The sequence below is a fragment of the Scomber scombrus genome, chromosome 7 (assembly GCF_963691925.1).
Source record: "Scomber scombrus chromosome 7, fScoSco1.1, whole genome shotgun sequence".
Taxonomy (NCBI): Eukaryota; Metazoa; Chordata; class Actinopteri; order Scombriformes; family Scombridae; genus Scomber; species Scomber scombrus.
Genome location: NC_084976.1, coordinates 18,992,972 through 19,014,176, shown reverse-complemented (window position 1 = coordinate 19,014,176; position 21,205 = coordinate 18,992,972). Strand labels below are relative to the sequence as shown.

At 39.2% G+C, this 21,205-nt stretch overlaps 2 protein-coding genes across 2 annotated transcripts; one reads left to right on the top strand and one right to left on the bottom strand.

Annotated features, from left to right (window-relative positions):
• Nucleotides 1-7,604: 7,604 nt before the first annotated feature.
• Nucleotides 7,605-10,987, bottom strand: ube2s (ubiquitin-conjugating enzyme E2S). Its single transcript, XM_062421878.1, has 4 exons — nt 10,856-10,987; nt 9,487-9,634; nt 8,074-8,264; nt 7,605-7,977 (listed from the first exon to the last, which is right to left on the bottom strand). Exons 1-4 carry the CDS (start codon nt 10,856-10,858, stop codon nt 7,618-7,620), a joined length of 702 nt encoding a protein of 233 aa, XP_062277862.1. The 5' UTR covers nt 10,859-10,987; the 3' UTR covers nt 7,605-7,617.
• Nucleotides 10,988-14,688: 3,701 nt separating this feature from the next.
• josd2 (Josephin domain containing 2) lies at nt 14,689-21,147 on the top strand. Its single transcript, XM_062421890.1, has 5 exons — nt 14,689-14,938; nt 15,186-15,315; nt 17,987-18,112; nt 19,206-19,400; nt 19,715-21,147. Exons 2-5 carry the CDS (start codon nt 15,194-15,196, stop codon nt 19,821-19,823), a joined length of 552 nt encoding a protein of 183 aa, XP_062277874.1. The 5' UTR covers nt 14,689-14,938; nt 15,186-15,193; the 3' UTR covers nt 19,824-21,147.
• The last annotated feature ends 58 nt before the right edge of the window (nt 21,148-21,205 follow it).

Genomic DNA, 21,205 nt, shown 5'->3' with positions numbered 1-21,205 from the left:
TTGATGATGTATCAGTTGTTTCATTTAGTAATGTTGAGCCTGTTTCTTTGTCTAGTCAGAAATTGAGCATGTATATGGTATAATTATAGAAAAGGTCAGGGATAAATCTTAAAGATCAGTTGGTAGGTTTCAAATATTGGTGGTAATGGTATTAAAATGATTTACTGCTAGAAAGGAACTGAGAAAGTGTTTTGACTTATTCTTTTGCCCTCTGATAACACATTTCAAGTCCAGAACACTAAAATGATGCAGTTTTATCAAAAGGACAATAACAATCTCCTTGCTTTTAGTCCTTACTGCCTTGTTTTAAATGTCCCACAGCAAAAAAGAACAAATATCTGTCATACTCCTGGATGGATTGTTTTTTTTATATATGAGCACAAAGAGCCTTTAAAAATTAGTAGCAAGAATTTTCAATAAAATATGGCAGTCCTGTACATTCTTGTGCTAATCATGGCACGGTTTTGTCAAATGTAAACAGTTTGATCTGTTTTGTTCTTGGTTGACTATTTCAGTCTGGCACTACATACATTCAGAATTGGCACTTATTTAACCTGTAAGCAATTATTTTCTGAAAAAATTTGTGAAATCTTTAATCCTCATCATATGTTTGGTGCTTTTTGGCATTGTAATCAAGCTAATGTAATTAACAGATTGCACCACTGACAAAAGACAGGACTAACTCTGAAAACTGTCCATTAATAATACCTAGCCTCTGAAGCAGAGACTTATCGCCATATTCACTTGTTCTAGGCACTCGTCACATCCGTAGATACACCATGTACTATATCTCAATCTTTTATATAGTTGGATTAATGTGCATCAGTACTCGCCTGGCACAGACTGTGATTGGGCTGGGGGTGATAATGAGGGAGGCTTTAAGTGCTAGAAGACTGTATCAATTGAAAATTAGGAGCAAGCATAAACCAAGGGAAGAGCTCACCGCCTATGAAACACATCGCACATTTTGGCAAATGTTGTGGATTTTGAATGTTCTGTATGTAGTTTCAGGCACAAAAGTTGCCCCTGTCATTTAACTGTATCACTAATTAGATATGAACTGAATGGCGCATCGTTTCTCCGTGTGACATGTCTAAGTAAAATTATTCCTGATTCGTCTCTGAGGTTCAAAGAATATCACTTTTGTTGAGAAATATGTAAATGTGTGAAGTTATTGTGTTGGAGGTGTTGGCAATAATAGACAGAGGCAGATCTATCTCCCACAGAAATTATAATTATATGTAATTATCAAAACGTCCTTATCTGTAGCAGAGAATGTAGGCACAGATGGGGGAGACAGAATGCTGAAATCACTGAGGGCTCCACTTGTTTCAGTTACATGCTCCTCTAACCTTCTGAGGAGAGTTCAGCAAAAAGAGAAAAAAAAGAGAGACACAAAGCAGCAGTTCTCTCCCACAGACTAACGTTCCACAAAAAAAAGAAAAAAAGCTCTCCGGGAGAATTTCTCCTCTGTCGTCTCTAAATGTTCTGCTTGATTTCCAGAATTGTCTTCGGGTTTACATGTCGACAATCAAACCTGGAATGAGTTGGCCGAGCGTCCGCTGTAATGCAAACAAGAGACATGATTAGAGGGCAGGTCTGCAAGCTCCTCTGCTCACTTTTTGACATTTGTGACGCCAGCATCTGCAACACAAGTCATTTTTATTAATTGCTTTATGTGTTGTGCAATGTGTGTGTGCGTGTGTGTTAGTGCACCGATCCTTTGCGGGAGGAACACGCTTCTGAAAAGCCAATGATAGAGAAAAGAGAGAAAGAGAGCAGAGGGATAAATGCAGGGTAGGGATTTAAATGAGCAAAGAGATTGTGGCGAGCGGGAAGAGCCAGAGGTATAGATGCAGAGACGACCATGAGTGGGAGGGCGGTGTGTGGGTGGCACAGAATCAAGTACATTTCTCCCAGCACTTACCAATACAACATAGCACATCACACAAACAGCACCACCAAACAGATCTGCAAATACAGTGCATGCCACACACAAGAAGGCTGCTAATCAAGACTACAAATCAGCCACTGTTAGAGCTGTTGAAGGGGCAGAATGTAAAATAAAAAGCCTTTTGTGTGTGATTGATGTTCATGTGTGTGCATGTGAGAGACTATAGTAGGCATCCTGTAAACCTCCTTTTAGTCAGTCTCTACCTCTCTCTCTCTCTATCCTTTATTCCTCTTGCTCCCTCCTTCTCCTCTTTCTCCCTCGTTCTGCCTTTCTCTCTTTCTCAGATTCTGTGCGTGGGTTGAGGCAGCTAACTCTCTCAGAATAGCACTGCAGCTCTGTCTGTGTGTGAGTGAAAGAGGCAGTGAAAGAGAAGGGAGGCAGAATCCAATCTACACCATTAGCCAAAACCACATTTCAAAGTCACATCTGCCCATCTCTTGCTCGAAAAGATGACACTGATGCCTCGCCTCCGTCACCTGCGAACGCTGCTCAACTTCCATCACCATGTTTTTCTCAGGCCTCGATTTCATTCACTTTGATTTTTTTCCCTCTGGCCAGATAGCCAAACCACTCCCCAATAAACGTGAAATTACAGCTTTCTTTCAATGCATAATATTTTTCAATTCAAAATAAACCATTTCACCTTAAAAAATATGGAGGGCCAGCCCACATGCATCCCCAAACCCTGAAATCTAATGTTACATATTTGCCATTTTCCAGTAAAGTGACTCAACATAGAAAAAAGCAAATGTTTTCCTGAAGCAATGCAGCAGAGAGGGATGCAGAGAGCAAGGATGGGAACCAAAGAAGGGCACACACATCCAGAGCTGTGAAGATGCATCCCAGAGTTACGTGGCCTCTGGAGGACGGACAACAGATTTCAACAGATTCCTGGCACTGCACGCAATTGTGTCAAAGCAAATGAACCAAACGGCCCCCCCTTTTTTCACTTTGGTTTGCAGGATGCTGACGAGCTGTGAATTTCAACAGGTGTTTGTTGGAAATGAAACAAAATGGCCTCTTTTTTTTCTGTAGAAGCGCTGTTGTAAGACGTGCTGTGGTGTAAAAACAGTGAGGAAAAAAACTCATCCTGGTTACATGTTGATGCAAAAGACGTTTAATTACCGAGAAAGACGCGGAGCAGCGGTTCATTTAGTCTTAGCAGTGAATATCAGCTGCGCAATGACTTTGCATCAGCCGATTGATTTTCACATCAACTCCTTAGACTACAATGCATCATTCATTAGGTTAATAAGTTGCAACTTGCATTGAAGAAGTATGCGGGTTATGGACATGACTTGCATGTATCAGTAGGCTTAGAGTGCGTGGGTGTATCCGTGCCGGTGTGTATATGTGTGTGTGCGCAGTCCGGCTGTGTGTGTCGTTGTGTGTTATCAGTGCTCTTAATATAAATATTCTTATAATGTGCTGCGAGTTGTCGATTGAAGTGTTTAAGTGATGAAAAACATGTCTGCCTAAAGCATAAAACGTATGTGCAGTTGTGTCTGTGGCGCAGCTTTCATCCAAATGTTTTGTTTGACAGCCTCCAGTCAAACTGATGCGTCTAAACATATGCCAAACTCGTCTTACATACACACAGAAGCACACAGTGAACGTATAAAACAGTTTTCAGCCTGTAATTCGGTAATTGGTGTTGCATTAATAGAGGGTGCATAATGTCGTGTCTTACCTGTGCGCTGCTCTTGGGTTTGATGCTGGAGAATCAGCGCTGGGAGAGCCTGCGCACTGTATCTCAGCGTCTCTCTGATGGCAGCCTGTTTATTGTAGCTGAGGATGATCAGGACAGCGTGAACTGTTGCTGGATCTGCCACCTGTTTTAAATGTCCGTGTTTTTGACAAGCGCTGCAGATGATGTCAATCGGTCTAGCTGCGTCTCCATGAGGCTACAGATAATCCATTTTCACGACAGAAAAAGAGAGAGAAAGAAAAAAACGCGAGCAGGAGAGAGAGATTCAGTTCCCAACGAGATGTTCTGAGATTTTTTTTTACACATGTGACAAAGCAGTTAAACTATATACATCGGGGGGAGAAAATCCGCACAAGTTAACGATCCTGGAGATGCCGCAGTAATTCAGTAGCCTGACCAGTTGTACCATACCAAACATATATATAGTGTATATCACCAAAAAAAAGTATCACCAATTTTAACTTTTCTCCATCTGAAATTGACTGAGGCTGGTTCCCTTCATAATTTCCAAGAGAGATGGGTTACACCGCCTAACTGCGACTGGCCTGACGGAGGTCCGCCAGTGACGGAGCGCTGTGATTGGTCGGTCAGACTGGTGAGACTCAACTCTTCTGGGCGCTGACCATTCAACTGGTGGCGTTCATCCTTACTGACCTCCATTTCATTCCCCTCTGTGATTGAATGAGCATATGTCCCTCATTTTATTAGCGCTGATATATATAAATATATATATATGAATGTCCGTCACGGATTTGGTCACTGCGCTCTCAAAAGCGCACGACAAGGCGAGGATGCGTCAATTAACGCGATGAAAACGCAATTTAATAAGAAAAAAACTTGCAAAATTGAAGCAGCCGATAAATTCAGCAGACCTCCGAGATTCAACGTGTGTGAGTGTTTGTTTGTGAATGTGTGTTAGAGAAACACACTCATACAGAGAGAGAGAGACACATGGTTGCCACAGCAACTGTGTCATTATGTTGGTGGCAATTATGAAAGCGATGAAAACAGGGAAGGGGAGAGGATTGGCGCAAAAGCTCTCACACTGGAGCGTGAGCGAAACTGTCAATTAGACACAGACCTACATTTGGCTTATTCGGGGATTTCTTTAAGTTTAGGACGAGCAGGCAGGCAGCTGGAAATAAAAAAAAAAACATATTAAGGAGTGTAGGAGAGATAGTAGAGGGTTGCTCAATACTGTCACAGAGGGGCGGCTTTAGTGGCTTCGGCCAACTCGGAATATTGGTATTGGCAGTGGTAGAAGTAGGCTACTCAGACCCTTTTTTATTAGAAGTGTTTATACTGGACTGGGAAAATGCTGCATTCAAATTGTTAGTTAAAAGTGCAGTGCGTAAGATTTTCACAAGTATGTTTTAATTAGTATTATCACCTGAAAATAAGAATCACTGTGTATTTGTTACCTTAGACTGATCCCTTTATCATCCATCCAGGCCGCCATGTTGCAACGCCACGTTACTACTACAGTGGCCCAGAACAGACAAACCAAAAGCTGGAGACCCCTCCACAGATTCTGCAACAAGTTTTGAAGATGAGGAGGAGGAAGGGAGGGGTATTCACCTGGCTGCAATCTGCAACATCACCACCAAAACCTACACGCTGGTCATTAAATAGACCTATCATTAGCACAATGTACTTAAATGTACTCATCCGTTCAAGGTGGAGCTTTTAATTCTGTTTAACATAATGCTGGACAGTTGAATGAACAATTAATCAGTATTTGTTATATTTCATGGGTAAAATTTGAATCTGCAGCATAACCAATATCTGAAGTAGAAGTACACAGGTGCATCATTTTAAGTGCTTTGGGAGCCTTTTCTGGGCACAATGGATTTGAATACTAGTACGATTGAATATTTTTCATATATAAACATAATAAATGTAAAGCTGTTTGGGGGCCTTTTAGTAAGGGGCCGCAGGCAGTTGCCACCGCAGTTTTGTCACACATGAATCAATGATGCTTTTCTCTAAATCCTAACCACAGACTGTTAAATGAATGGAAATCAGTGATTACGCATTACAGGGTGAATCATGATCAACATCATTAACGCTGTAAGTGACACTGGAAAACCAATAAGATTGATGGCAGAACACATCACACTTTTCTAAAGTGTTTCTTTAAAGATAGCAGCAAGGAAAACGTCACGGGTGGATGCCAGGTGGGGAAGGAGGTAAGCACTTCTAAAACGGGACTTGGAGAAGGTGTGTAAAGGGTTATCGGGAGCCCCCAGGTGTCTAAGGGCCTGATGATTACCTGCATGGCAGGCTGCTATTTCTACACAGGTGGGTGGGAGGCCAGCGTAGCCAGTCATTAGACGGCCGAATGACGCTCCACCGGCTGCACTTTCACTCATGGGTTTGCAGGGTTGGATGCAATTACTAGTTTCCTCATAATGGTTATTCCATCACTGCAGAACAGGAGACCAATATAAACAAAATTAAGTGCAATAATACGTCACTGGACGGTAAAAGCTTCACTCTAGTATCCATTTGAAGGCAGCAATGTTGAGACTTCACTACAGAACAGCCCGCCCCCCCCCCCCCCCCCATAATAAACATTTATGCAAGCAGAGTGACATCAAATAAAATAGCAAACATGACTCATTTTTCATTTCACTTCTCGTATTTCAATGTTTTATTAACTTAAATAATTTAAAATGGACACAAAAATATCCACCTAACAGTTTGCACGGTGACAGGAGTTTCAGAGGCACCTTTTCCATTCCAACTAAGACAGAGCTTCAGTGTGTTTCCTTGGGAAATGTAGGCCGCGCACATGTTTAGCACAGAGAGAAAACCTGCCTGTAGAAATCCTGCCAGTGCAACAAGTGAGGAGACAATTTATATCAAATGTGGAGGTTTTCCTACAGGTGTGTTCTCTGGTACCCACATGGCTGGTTGGAGAGCTGGGTATTTGAGAGCACGTACTGCTTTGTAGGGGAGTAGGGGTAGTATAAGCGAGTCACACCACTGTATTTTTAATACAGATAAAAGAGGATTGATTTTCTATAAACGTAGCATTGCAACCTACCCTATTCCCTTACAGCCACTTATCTAGATCTTCACACACAACCACAAGACAGCTGAATATGAACATGTCAATTATAAACAACTTTTGAAAATACTGGACTGTGAAACCATTTTAGAAAAATAAAAAAAAAACATAAAGGGATAAAGATTTTATGAAGATCAATGACAGACTTTCTGAACTCCACTGCTAACTCTTTCCATAACTTCACTTCATTCAGATCACAAAACAAAAAACAATTTAAAAAGATTTTATACCATTTTATGTGACGTTAACAATATTTCTCTCCCAATGATTTCTTGCATAATTATTTATAAAATTGTACTATTATTTCCTCGCAGCTCAATTTGAAAAAACCTGACTGTACTTTACGTTATATCCTGGTTTCGGCTCAGGGTGAGCCTGGCTGAGCAGTACACAGTACCATCACAGCAGCGTTTAGCAGGAGACAGTTTAAAAAGAGCCAACATCATGTTTACAGCTGATCTAGGACAAGAGCAATAATGTCTCACTAATGGACAGACATTAGAGGCCATGTTTAGCACAGTGAAGACCATTTCAGATGTCATTCATTCAAAATAGGCCGAGGGGGAAAAAAATACAACCGATGACGAAATTCAATCCATGACATGATTTTCGAGTGAAGGAGTCTTTCTTTTAAAAGAGGAACAAGTATCTTTCGTCATGTCTTTGGGTATGGAAATAATTAACAAACCTGTGACACCAACAGGATGAGACAGATTGGTGGCAAAGCAAAGGGTAAGGTACGAGTACAAAGTGGACAGTCTGGATCGGTGGTAGAAAGAGTCAGAAAAAAAGGGAACAAAAACATTGTCAGCACACTTCAATATTTATATTTACACACTCTCGCACACACACACACACACACACTGAATTTTACTGGAGGTATTAAAGTCGCCTCAATGCCCGCTTTTTATCTGCTTTCTTTTTCCCTGCTACATTATTAGTGCTACTGCTACTGCTGGTGGTGGTACTGGCTCCATTAGCTCCATTACCCAGAGCTGCTGGCACTGCTGCCGCACTGGGTCCCGCTCGCTTCATAGGGTCACCTGCGTGCTTCTTCGGCTGTGGGCCGTCGTTAGGGTCCTGATGTGCCCCAGAGGTCCCGCCAGGCCCACCCATGGCGTGGATCTCTGTGAGCAGACGAGCCCGGGACTCATATTCTGCATAGTCCTCTAGGAGCAAGCGTCCAGCCTCTTCGTTCAGAGCCGACTCCGGGTTCGGATGGATGAGAAGACACTTGATTGTCTGTGAGGAAACAGGAGAAGATGGTAGTTTAAAAACACAGCAGCGAAATCAACACAACTGACAGTTAGGAAAACAAAGACTGATGAACCCTCTTACAAGTAAGACATGTCTGATGCCGAGTTCTGCCTTCCAGTCCCTCTTCAGCACGTTGACACAGATCTCTCCTTTGTGACCCACGTTGGGGTGAAAAATCTTGGTCAGGAAATACCCCTTGGGTGGAACAGCAGGGAAGTCCTTCCCGAGGACCAGACGCATTCGGAAAATGCCACCAGCAAATGGAGTTCCCTCTGTCAAAGCATAAAGAATTCATCACATGAACAGTATGTCCTGACTGTGCCAATCCTGCTCAATAAAAAGAAAGAGGGTCATAAAGCGGCAACTGAGTCAACTGACAAAAACAGAAAACATTAAATCAAAGTGTCACAGATCAGTGAGTTCAAACTTCCTCTCCGTATAACAATTTGTTTAGGTTATGATGAAATCAGTCACGCACAGTAATGAATATGGGACCTTACTGTATTATCAATGGAAGTTAATGATCTACGTTTTCTACAGTAGCTGATAAATATGCCGTCTTTGACTGAAGAACGCCGGAGTAAAATTTGGAAGCACATCAGCACCTAAAAAATCAAAGTGTTGCATAAAAAATGCTCTGTGATGGAAGTGTCAGGGTAAGCACTGAACACTGTTGGTTGTTTGAGCTGGATTTGTGTCTCACATGCAATTAGAAAAATGTAGAATTAATCCTTTACGTTATAACGTGAACATTTTTGAGGAACCATGAACAAGGTCTGGTGGCAGATTAACATTAAAGCTGAATGGCTAACAACCAAAAACCTACAGAACTGTAGAGCAGACAACAGTTAGCACTTCGACCACATCAGAGACGGAGGTTAACCGCTCAGAGGCGTTATTACCTCAGACTGAAAATATAGGGTTGGTCATCAGGTGATGTAATCTCTTCACTGCCAAGTGGTTATCAAGTTATTTTACTAAATGCGTAGTGTTGAGGCAGCTGACATGAAGCATGATGTGGATGCAACATGAATTAAAAGTTGTAATTTTATGAGTAGTACACAATAAATGACAATCTACGAATTGCCATGTAGTTACAAAAATGACTTTATTGTAGGAATAACTTCATAAATTAGCTGCATGACTGTGAAGTGAAAATTAGACCAATAACGTCACACCAACTTCATTTATTTTTGAAGTGAAATATATGATCTACTAACGTCCTGTGTGATTGTTATGTGTTCGTTTAGCTGTTCCATCATTAAAAATGTCAAAACTCAGGTTGGTCTCTTGACCTTTCAGTAATTTAATTTCACATTCTTAAAACCGGAGTTCGTGAGGCAGCTCAGTGAGAGACTGTAGAAAAGGGGAGAAAAAAACTAAATGACTAAAAAACAATACAGATTTAAGCCTGTGCTGAATTTACTATTAAGGAGTTTTAGAAGCAAAACTTAATTAATTAGTCTCCATGCGACATTGTATTGCAATACTTACCCGGTCCTTCAATGGCTGTGTGCAGTTCAGTTATATCTTCATCACTAGGATAAATCTTGATACCCTCAGGTGGGTCTGCTGCTAAAGCTGAAACCTCTTTGTATACCAAGCGAAGAACATGAGGTGGCAAATTCTCCACATTGGAGTTCTGGAGAGACATAAAAGTAGTTTAGTCAGCTCAGGATGTGCATGTTCAAATATAAGTCTTGTTATAATTTTAAAAAACTAAAAAATCTAAAAGCTAGATGTATTTTGAGAAATCAAGCTGCACAATGACATCAAATTTGTGAGAAAAAAATGCATACTGGTACCACTTTCATTATTGCAGTCTACGAAATGTTTTTTTTTTTTTTTTTTAAAGGCATTCACAATTTCTCGGCAGGCACAGTGGTGTCTTGTAATGTTAAGATATGCAATTACATGTCATGAATATGAAAAGGAGCGAATCTTTCACATTTGAGAGACTACAACAATCAACCAGTTGACATTTTTTACTTATAAAAATACAGAAACAATTAGTCGATTATCAAAATATTTGCAGATTAATTTTCTGATGATCAATCCATCAATTAATCGTGGTGCATACAGTTACTGTATACCTAATAAACAACTTTTATCAAAATTGTCAATTATTTTGGATTTGACTATTATCAATGTATTGTTTCAACACTAAAACAAACCGATGTGTCTGCCTGTAGTATCACCTACACTCACTTATTCAGTACTCTGGTGTTAACTTGACAATCAACAATCAATCAAAACCTTTCTGACATAACTTAAAGCAAAACCATCATCGACATGAAATAAGAAACTCTTTTTTCCCTTCTATTGATGGCCGATACTTGTCTGTTTTTATATAAAATCATATATTCAGGGTCATTTGAAGTCTTAGCAATGACAAATCAAAGCTATATTCCTTTTCAGACAGCACCTAGTGAATCACGTCAATAGAAGTTCATCTAACTTCATGTTCATTTGTTTAGGCTAATGTGTTTTTTGCTCTAAAACATCACAAAAAGCTATGTAACGCTGATATAACATAATGGTGAAGATAATAAAGAACCCGTTATGGACCGTACACTTAATAGATAACTTTACATTAGCAATACTAGCCTAGCCTTAATTCGATCATTAATGATAAAATGTGCGCAGCGGTGTCAATTTTTCACATAAGCATTTAATCTAGTCGGTGTATTTTTTTTTTAAATGAAAAGCCGTACATAAAGACTTTTAATTAACGCCACAGACTCCAGTAAATAGACATAACCCGACTGATAGCTCGACGGCTGGCGACGGCTAAACATCGGATCAAGCTAGCAGCTACCCCCCGTTAGCCGCTAGCTGTGAGCTCGGTTATCATCCCACTTACCATCTTCAAAAGGAGTTCTGCTGAGGCCGTGGAGCTCTGGTTGCTGTCAGATGTGAGGATACTTTTCCGTGAAAGTGTCGGGGGGAAACTATCTGTGATGAAAACTTAGCCCGGTCTCACTGTCAACTGTTCTTTTCTTCTTTTCGTTGACACAGGAACAAAAATACGATCCCCAGTTTAACCTGCTGCAGCTGACCAATGGGAAACGTGGCGACTTGATACGTCAGGAAGGTTTAGCCAATCAGAATAGATTATTATCGTTGCGTCATGGTAGGAAGCCTTATCAGCCACACAGAATCGGGTATATGACTGATACTTATCAGCAATAGGTCCGTTTGAAAAACTCACCCCGCCCCCCGAACGCTGTTTAAAATACTATTGTGTGAAACACAATTAAGGTATACTAAAGTCAAAAGAGTCACATCTAAAGTGAAATATTGCAAAAAGAGACAATACTGCAGATGAATAATAACTGTTTGATGACTGAGTCAGAAAACAGAGCTCAAAATTGCAGCTCATATGAGAGCATCCAAACGGAAAGTGTGACCACAACTAGTAAAAACTGAAAAAGATAAGCTATTATTCCCACAATGGGGAAATTGACATTATTGCAGCAGCAAACTGGACTGTAAAAAGCTTCAATAAAAAAGAATAAAGAACAATAAATAATAAGTAAGTACAAAAACAATAATAGCAAAATAATAGTAATAGTACCATTATGTACAAGAGTAATTATTGGTGTTTAGTGATACTATACCTGTGTTTGATATTGTTATTCCACAGATTTGAAGTGAAAAAAAAATGTGCACAGTTGAACTGAAGTAGTAGTATACCTGAAAAACTGAAATTGCACATTCATGGACCTTAAAAAAGCAGAATCTGCTCATGGTAATAAAGATAGCAACACATTCACAGGAGCCACTGGAATTGATTTTGTGTCCCATTTATTCAATCATTATCATATTGTTGCCACCATGACAAAGAATTGATCATTTTTGCTTTTTTAACATGAAACATTCAGGGTTTCTTGTTTCTAAGTTCCAATGTCTAAACAATACAGATAGATAGATAGATAGATAGATAGATAGATAGATAGATAGATAGATAGATAGATAGATAGATAGATAGATAGATAGATAGATAGATAGATAGATAGATAGATAGATAGATAGATAGATAGATAGATAGATAGATAGATAGATAGATTAGATAGATAGATAGATAGATAGATAGATAGATAGATAGATAGATAGATAGATAGATAGATAGATAGATAGATAGATAGATAGATAGATAGATAGATAGATAGATAGATAGATAGATAGATAGATAGATAGATAGATAGATTAAAATATCACCTCACACATTCAGTATATTATTTATGTATTTTAATTTGTAAGGCATCATGTACAGTGTTAAACAGAAATGTTACCATTAGACATACTGTACCAGAGTTAATTTCCAACTGCAGTCCCTTTGTAGGTCACAATTAAAACACAACAACAGCAAAAAACACACAGGATACATAATACAAAGTTACACACAGTAGCACATCACACACGCCCACAATGTCAACGAGAAATGACCAATGTATGCTTGTAGGTCAGGTCAGGTCAGGTCAGGTAGGACGATCCACTGAGTTGTGAATTTTTATAGAGAATGCTGACTGCCACAATGCAGTGTGACAAAATGACACAATGCAGTCTCTTGTAGAGGATATTTTTGAGGATTTTATGGAATTCACTGAGCAAAAATACACAGGGAAGGGGCTAAATCATTTAAGATTTTATAAACAAGGCCCAAATTTGACTATAATCTAATATCTCAAAGCTCAGTTAATAATAAGAATAAAAAAAACAATGATTGTCTAGTTTACATTCAATGGAAGTCCATAGTATTGGTTGGCAGTTAAGCTTCTTAATTAAATCATTTAGGAAAGGATTTTTAACTTATAATCAGAAGGCCTCAGATGTTTTTTAGCTGCTTACTAGTATCTTGGACTTCCATTAAAAGTTAGCTGGATGGTCATTGTTTTTTTTATTCTTACTAGACTTGTTTTCCATTCCTTGAACATCACCTGATGTTTACTTCAAAACACTACTGGTCTTGTCCCAATGCAGCACTCCTTTTTTTCCTTCATTCTCAGTAAACTGTATTTCCTCAATATCCTAGTGTACAGAAGCCCTATAAGGCCACACATTCATACATTTTATTTACTCTGTTTTACCGTGATAACGGGTTAATTTAATTTGTTTTATCGACAACCTAACACAATCTAAACCTGTTTTATCGAGTTATTTATATCATTATAATGACAAATAACTTGATATCTCAAGAAAACAAATTAAATTAACAGAGTAAATAAAAGATTAAATGTATAAATGTATAGCCACTCAAGGCCTCCATACAGTGATGATAGTGCATTGTTTTTTTAGGTTAGAGTTTATACGGTTTGTTTAAATAAGGATCTTGGCCGCATATCTTACATATCTTATCTTGGCTGAGACTGTTTTTAATGTGTCTTAAGTTTGCCAAAGTGTACATTGTGTTTTTTAAACCATATTCCATATATATTGTTTATACAGTAAAAGCAGCACTGGTCCCAATAAATCTCACACTGACATGGACAAATTCACAACTGCACTTTCTAATGTACACAACTGTGCAATATCAGTATTTTTTGGTACAATATTACTCAGTTCAACTGTGCAATATATACTATGTATATATATTTTTATTTTTCCACTTTAAAATCCATGCAATAACAATAAACTCAGGTAAATTATCATTCACCACCAATATTACTCTTATACATAATATTACTATTTTTGTACTACTAATGTCTTTTTATAGCCTGCATACTAACTTATTATTTATTGTTCTTTATTCTTTCTATTGATGCTCTTTCCATTTTTTGCTATCCACTTGCTGCTGCAATAATGTAAATTTCCCCAATGTGTAACTAATAAAATATCTTTTCTTGCATCATCAGTGTTGGGGAGTAACTAGTTACATGTAACGGCGTTACATAATTTAATTAAAAAACTGTAACAGTACTCTGTTACAGTTACTGAGAAAAATGTGTAATTAAATTATAGTTACTTATGAAAATGTTGATAGTTACAAAGGGGGTTACATCTGACCTTTAAGATTTTGCTCAGGAGGAGGGTTTCCCCCCTTAATTTTTTAAATATTTAACACATTACTGAATACATACATTGCTGTTTTCAATTTTTTGAAAGCAATATTTTTTTATATTTTGTAAGTAAATCATGACATGGGCTTATCTGGAGCACACATGGGCTTAAATGGTGTCACAGTACCAATTAATCCCATGCCAGACTTTTGACTTTTTTCATAACATATCTTTATTTTATATTCCAAAATCTACATGAACCAATGGATACATATTCAAATGTGAGATACATCTTACAAGAAATGATCTCCCCTATACATCATGCCAGTATCCATGAAACACACCTGAACTTAGATTTTGGTGGGGTTAATGGGTACACTTACCTACCCTAACAGCTGAAAACATTCGTTAGAAAGTTTGAAAAGTAATTTTTTTTAAATAATAAAAATGTTTCATTATTTTGATAAAGTAAATGAAATTGTTACATAACTTATTACACTTTAAATAGGGTAACTAGTAATCTGTAACGTATTACATTTCCACAGTATCCTTCCCAACCCTATACATCCTTTGTTACCAGAAACCATAAATCATTAATCATTATTATCACTATAATTAACCAGACTGAACACTAGAGGGCGCTTCAATACAACCTCCACAGAGCTGCTGCTGAACCTCTGTGAGCATAAACAAGGACATAAGTTGCCTGTCTGGGTTGTGTGATTGTGTTCATATTTTAAGTCATTAGTGCAGTAAAATCAGAGCGGTTTTAAGTGACATCTTCTCCAGTTGTGCCGTGAATACTGTGAATGGGCGTGACAGCCTCAAAAGCAACAGCAACAACAACAACAACCACTACAACAACAAAAAATCCGCTTCCGGTTTCTGGATGTAGCTGTCAGCCTCCAGCATCTCTTCTGTTTAACGGGGAATCGCTTCATCAGCAGGTCGGTGGCTTCATGTCGCTATTGTCGGTTGATAAGGGCTCATTTTGCCCGTCGCTATGGAAACTGTTGACAAGCAAATGCAGAGCACAATCAGTTTGCTTTTCACCGCTTAGCCTCCGTCACGGTTAGCCTGTCTGTCTGAATGGAGCGCTGTTAGCTAAGCCTGCTTTGATAGAAAGATAGATAGATAGACATATAGAGAGATAGCTCCTCTGTTAACTTCTCCTGTGTGCTTGTGTGTCTTCAGCTTTTATTATGAGCGACGGAGAAGTGTTTCATGAGAAGCAACGACTGGAGCTGTGCGCTATTCATGCACTCAACAACGTGCTCCAGGAGCGGGTGTTCACCAAAGAGACAGCCGACGACATCTGCAAACGGTAGGGGTAAAAGTCTCCGCAGCGTGTCGGTGTTTGAGTGCGTGTGCTCGATTGCACGTAAAACACGCTAAAACATCTACTGGTGTCAACCAACAAGCATATTTTAAAGTGTGAATAACTTATATATTAGGTAAAACAACAGGGGCGGTGCTAACAAATCTGCCCCTGAGAGAAGGTGCCCCCCCCCAAGCCCCATTTGTGACCACCTAACTTACAGTTTTTTGCATTATCAGGTCTAATGTATTTGTTTAGCACTTTTAAAACAACCACAGTTTTTGCCGAAAGTGCTGGACAGGCCTAAAATAGCAAAATACATCGATACAAAAAGGAAGTAGTGAGTAAAGGCCTGTCCACACGGAAAACTATAACAATAACTATAAATATATAGTTTTAACTCAAGTGCATGGTGGAGTCACCCACACCACAACTATAACGACAACAGCAGTGTTGAACGATATCGTTGGGATCACTTTCAGAGCAATTTGATGAACGATAAAAAAAACGCTAACAGCCAATCAAAATCTCTCCCATAAACCGTACAAAATCTGCATCCAGCCTGACATTTACAGTAAAACTTCAAAACCTGCAAATATCATCTTAATTATGGAAACTGACTGATGAATTTATTTATTTATATTTACTTATTTTAATGCAGCTTTGCTCCTCTCTCAGACATATAACAGATATGACACCCAGATGTGACTTCTTTTAGATAGGTTTGTCTCTCTTTATTATACAAAGATGCTGGAGCTTTGTTCTCTATTATAATGTGATAAAACCACAAAGTTAGCAGAGACTTCAGGTCTGTATTCAGAACGTGTGTTACTGCCGCAGCTCAATAAAAGCTGGTTATCTGTTCCCTTTTACACATCTTGCTTCATCATCTGCTGCTGTCAGTCGGGTAAGTTTGGTCTGTATGAAACATCACAGGAACTAGTGTCTGAAATACTTCTGATTGACACACTGAATCAGCACCCACCTGTGAACCCTTTTGGTTTTCTTTTTCTTTCTCCGTACAACACACACAAGTAACAGGTCAACAGTATTTACTTTCATTAGCTGCTGACACAGCTGGAACGTGCAGCGTGTATTTGACAACACTGTTTAAAGGACTTTATCGTTCATAAATATGGATGCTCACATCGTTATCGTTATAGTTATTGTTATAGTTTTTGGTGTTTTTTGTTATTGTTCTTAGTGTGGACGGATCTTAAGAGTAAAAGAAAACACAATAGAAGATCAAGGTATCAAGCACAACTCAGATTAAATGCAAGCAAGATGACATGGGTCTTCAGCACAGATTGTAAAAGATAATATGGACGTGGTCACCTTGATGTCACCTAGTGGTTTGTAGACTGCCGTTTTGAAGCCTCGAGTTTAGCGATTTGACCATCGTCATCTGGGATCTTACCATCGCCATCTTTGATTTTTGGAGCCGGATACCCATGGACCCATAACTTGGACGAAAGGGTGGAGCTGACCCTAACGCTAGCTGTTAGTAGTAGTGATAATGCTAATGCTCGTGTAAAATAGGCATGAAAGCATAAAAATGTAATGTACATACTAGAAAAACGAAACATGAATTGAAACTGTGAATTGCGACAGTTACGCGTACAGTATACTCTGTGAATCTGGATTAGATATGTACACAATCGATCGTCGCTGTGGTAGCAACTTGTCAATCACAATGTAGCTACATCGTAAGGAATACGCTGGTTAATCGTCTATTATACTCTAAATGGGACCATAACTTACTAAATCAACATCATGGTGTACTGAAGAAGACTTAAAACTAACATAAACTCATTAGGAAAATGTTTACTGAGGTGATAAATCAAGTGAGAAGTAGGGTCATTTTTTCACAGACTTCCATACAATAGGACTTCTTTTTGTAACCAGTTGAGTCGTCGTCTCCCCCCCCCCCCCCCCCCCCCGTCGTTTCTATTTTTTGTGCCTGGATCTCAGTCCATCAAAGAGATTGGTCGACCTCAGTAGTCTGACTGGAGTACAATGATGCAGTACTTCGGTTAGATAAGGCGGCGCCAGTCCACTTAAAACTGTAAAAACAAGCAATACAATTTTAATTCAATCCTGGAACAGACAGGAAGCCAGCGGAGAGAGACCTGGTGTTATGTGATCACACTTTATTTTTCCAGTTAGAATATTCTGTATTAAACACAGACATTTTTAGGTCCCAAATCTTCATTACACTACCTCTTTTATTTTATTTTTTTATTGAGTTCGTCCTCCTTTTGAGGTTTGTCAGTTGACAATGAATCACTGACGACAGGGCTTTCTGCAGCTGACCAGCTCTGAAAATATCAAAGTAAATGAACAGAAACATGACATCAGCTTTCAGGGAAGAATAGCAGAGGAGGAATTTTACTCAGCGAAAGCCACTGCAGGCTGTCATCTACTAACTACTGTAAATTGACCATGAGACAAGATGAGTCATGATCACGATGGCTTAACACCTCAGCTGAAGAATTTCCTGTGGTAAACCTTGTGACTTTATGGGCCAGAAATATTTGTTTACTTGTGACAAACAAATAGTTAGGAGCTGACAAACGGCGGTTGGCACTGAGACTTACCAGATGTGAAACTGAGCCATACAATACCAAATATGAGATGGATTTTTCCTTTTTTAAATGTTATATTTCTCTCTCCGCAGGCTGGCTCCACAGTGTGTGGTGAACCCCCATAGGTCAGTGTTAGGCACGGGGAACTATGACGTCAACGTCATCATGGCAGCACTACAGAGCCGCGAACTGGCTGCGGTGTGGTGGGACAAACGCAGGTGGGTGAGAACAAACAGGGCCTTGTGTGATGAGAAACAAACTGCAAAGTTGTTGTAACAAAAATCTGGCTTTGTATTTTGTATTTTCATTTGGTGCATTTCTCCGTATTTAACAGCAAACTGGTCAAACATTAAATACACAAGTTTGACATATTTTAGCACAGATACAGTGAAGTTTTAGGAGTAAAAAACTCCCTAAAATATATTGCTGTGCATCAGACTGTCTTGGGAAAAGAAAAGCACTCTTTGAGATACCTCTCCGTGCAGCTGAAGTCCAAACTGGTCTGACTGATGCAGACTGCATGGAGGTCTACCCTAAAACAAGCCAGTAGGATAGTAACTGACCCATCCCACGTTTTACACACCGAGTACCAGCTACTGTCCTCTGGTAGGAGGTTCAGCCTTCGTAGTAGACTAAACAGATTCACGTATTCATTTATCACAGTGTTAATGAAGCCGTTAAATAGTGACCGATAAAACCCTGATGGGCACTGGATGATCTTTTATGTAAGGGATTATTAATGGAAAAGGGATTTTCTCTGTTTTTTTTATTGATGTGTTTGTTTTCTCTGTTTTTTCTCTGGTTATGTGGTTATTTATTAACTTTTTATTATCTTTGTATATTTTCTGTGTGAAATGTGGTTTCAAAACTTTGTTATTTATTAACACATTTGTTTTTTGGTATTTTGCATATCAAATTTTTACTGCAGTATGAGTGAAGAGTCCAGGACAAATTTCCCCCTCTGTGGGACAATAAAGTTAATCTTTAATCTTGAGATACCAGTTTAAACACTAATAGTAGACACTCATGCAGTGCAGCCACCAGGCATGTTGCAATATAAGCTGGAGGATTGACTCTCACTTCTTCCTAACACACTCAACTATTGTTAACAGTTCTCTCCAGCTGCATGTGTAGCTGAGTGATTTCAAAAGTTATTTTGGTAAACTTAGGAAGTGTGTAAGTGTAGTAAAAGTCGCTTCAAATGTGTAAAGGAGTTTCCTGGAATGCACTGAATGTAACAGATGGAAAATTAAGATTATATCATGTTGTAAGTTATGTTCAACACTTAATTTCTCCCTCTTTTTAACACAGGACGATACAGAGCCTCTGCGTGTCCAAGGTGCAAGGTTTCATTCTGAACGTTCCATCACGGGTATCGCTTGGGATCGTTTCCCTCCCCCTCCGACGGCGGCATTGGCTCGCAGTTCGGCAAGTTAACGGACAATACTACAACCTGGACTCCAAACTGAAGAGTCCGGTCTGCATCGGGGGAGAAACAGAACTATGGTAAGAATGTGCTGCATTTAGCTGGAAGCATTTCGATCTCCGAAATGGTTCCAGTAAACATGTAATCTATGTGTGTGTGTGTGTGTGAGCGTTTGCTCTGAATCAGATCTCAATTTGGCTTTGGTTTGCTGCATGGTTCCTGCTCGAACTCTGTCCCGGCGAGTGAGTCATCACAGATGATCAGTCACATGGGGCTTACCTCACTGTTTGTTTGTGCTAGAACACTACATTCTAGTAATCTCCCTCTGTGTGTGCCCACATTCTTCTAACCAATGCTTCTCTGTCACACTTATCCTCCTCACCGTCTCTTGTAGCATATTTCTCAGTGAACAGCTTTCTCAGGACGTGGCAGAGATGCTCCTGGTTGTCCGGAGGGAGGTGGAGGAGGACGGTTCATGGCTGATCTCTGACAACCCCAAGTAGTGACGACTTGGGACAAAGACATACCTTTACACAGCATGGGAAAAAAAACTCCTCTGGGATGAAGACATTTTAAAAATCAAACACCTCATTAAAGACAACTCTTCAGGGAATGCATTAAAACACATTTGATATCGATACACAGAAGAAATCCCAAAGAGAAGCAGAGACGGGCGTGTGCTCCTGAAGTGAAGAACTGATGATTGTAACTGCTGAAGAGCTACAGCTCTGAAACAACCCGTGTATCTGCGTTGTCCACCCTGCTCTCGATACCTTTTTGTTTTAACACTGGGAAGGTGCATCTTAGCTAACAAAGTTGCAAAGTTTGAGGCAAACATGGGCTAGTTTGATGATACTTGAGTTGTGACACATGACTGAACTTTCACCGTTTTGTGGTAGAGAAGTTGCAGACAGTGGTTGTGCATAAAAAAAACAACATCTGCAATAATGATAACTGGATATCTTTGATTACTAAAACATCACCAACAAGAAATTGGTTCATTGAATTTGCCACATAACATACAGCATCTTTGGACTTCTATGATGCAGTTGCAAAATTTGATCAGTACCCGGTGTACTGTATGTTGCTCTTGTCACATGTATCAGTTGTCGAGCAGCACCTCAGTTCACCACTTCTTTCCCCATCTTTGTTGTTAACCCTCTATGCACTGCAGAGTTAGCCTTGTTAGCACTGTTTCTTTGTGTGTGTTCATGTAGGCACAGGTAGTGTGAAGGCATCACCTGAGGAGGCATTGAAGGACTGTACCGGTGTCTTTGCATGTTTTTAGGACATTTAGTATAACACTTTTCAACGCGTGCCACTTTTTTTTTTCTTCTTAGATTTCTGAATGTGTTTTCTGATCTGCCAAACAACCTTTGGTTTTCATTTAGCGCCAGTATAAATAAATGGACCTGCAGAGATTTTAATGTGGTTGAACATCTTGTCTCCTTTTATTTTTGTCAAAGTTACATTATTGATGTGTGATAATGCAGCTGAATGCACACAGTAATGAAACTTTGACAAAAATGGAAGCAGACATGACGGTCACAGTGATAGATTAACTATCTCGACTGAATGGAAACCGGTGGTTGCATTTAAGTTTGGAAGATGGCTTTTAAAAATCAAAAAAGTGAATGTGAAGTAAGATGTATGTGAGCCGCTGTTAAATGGGTTGAACATGCAAAAACACTGGCTCTATGACTGTATGTAATCGTTATGTTTGTATTTTGTCTCTCCTATTGATCTATGCATATCCAAAAGATTAGGAGCACTGTCTTGGGTACACACTAGTGACTAACTGACACATAAACCTAAACTCAGAGGTTCATAATATTGAAACGTATTTATATTAAACTTCGATTTCTTGTTTTAAGTATGTTTCTTT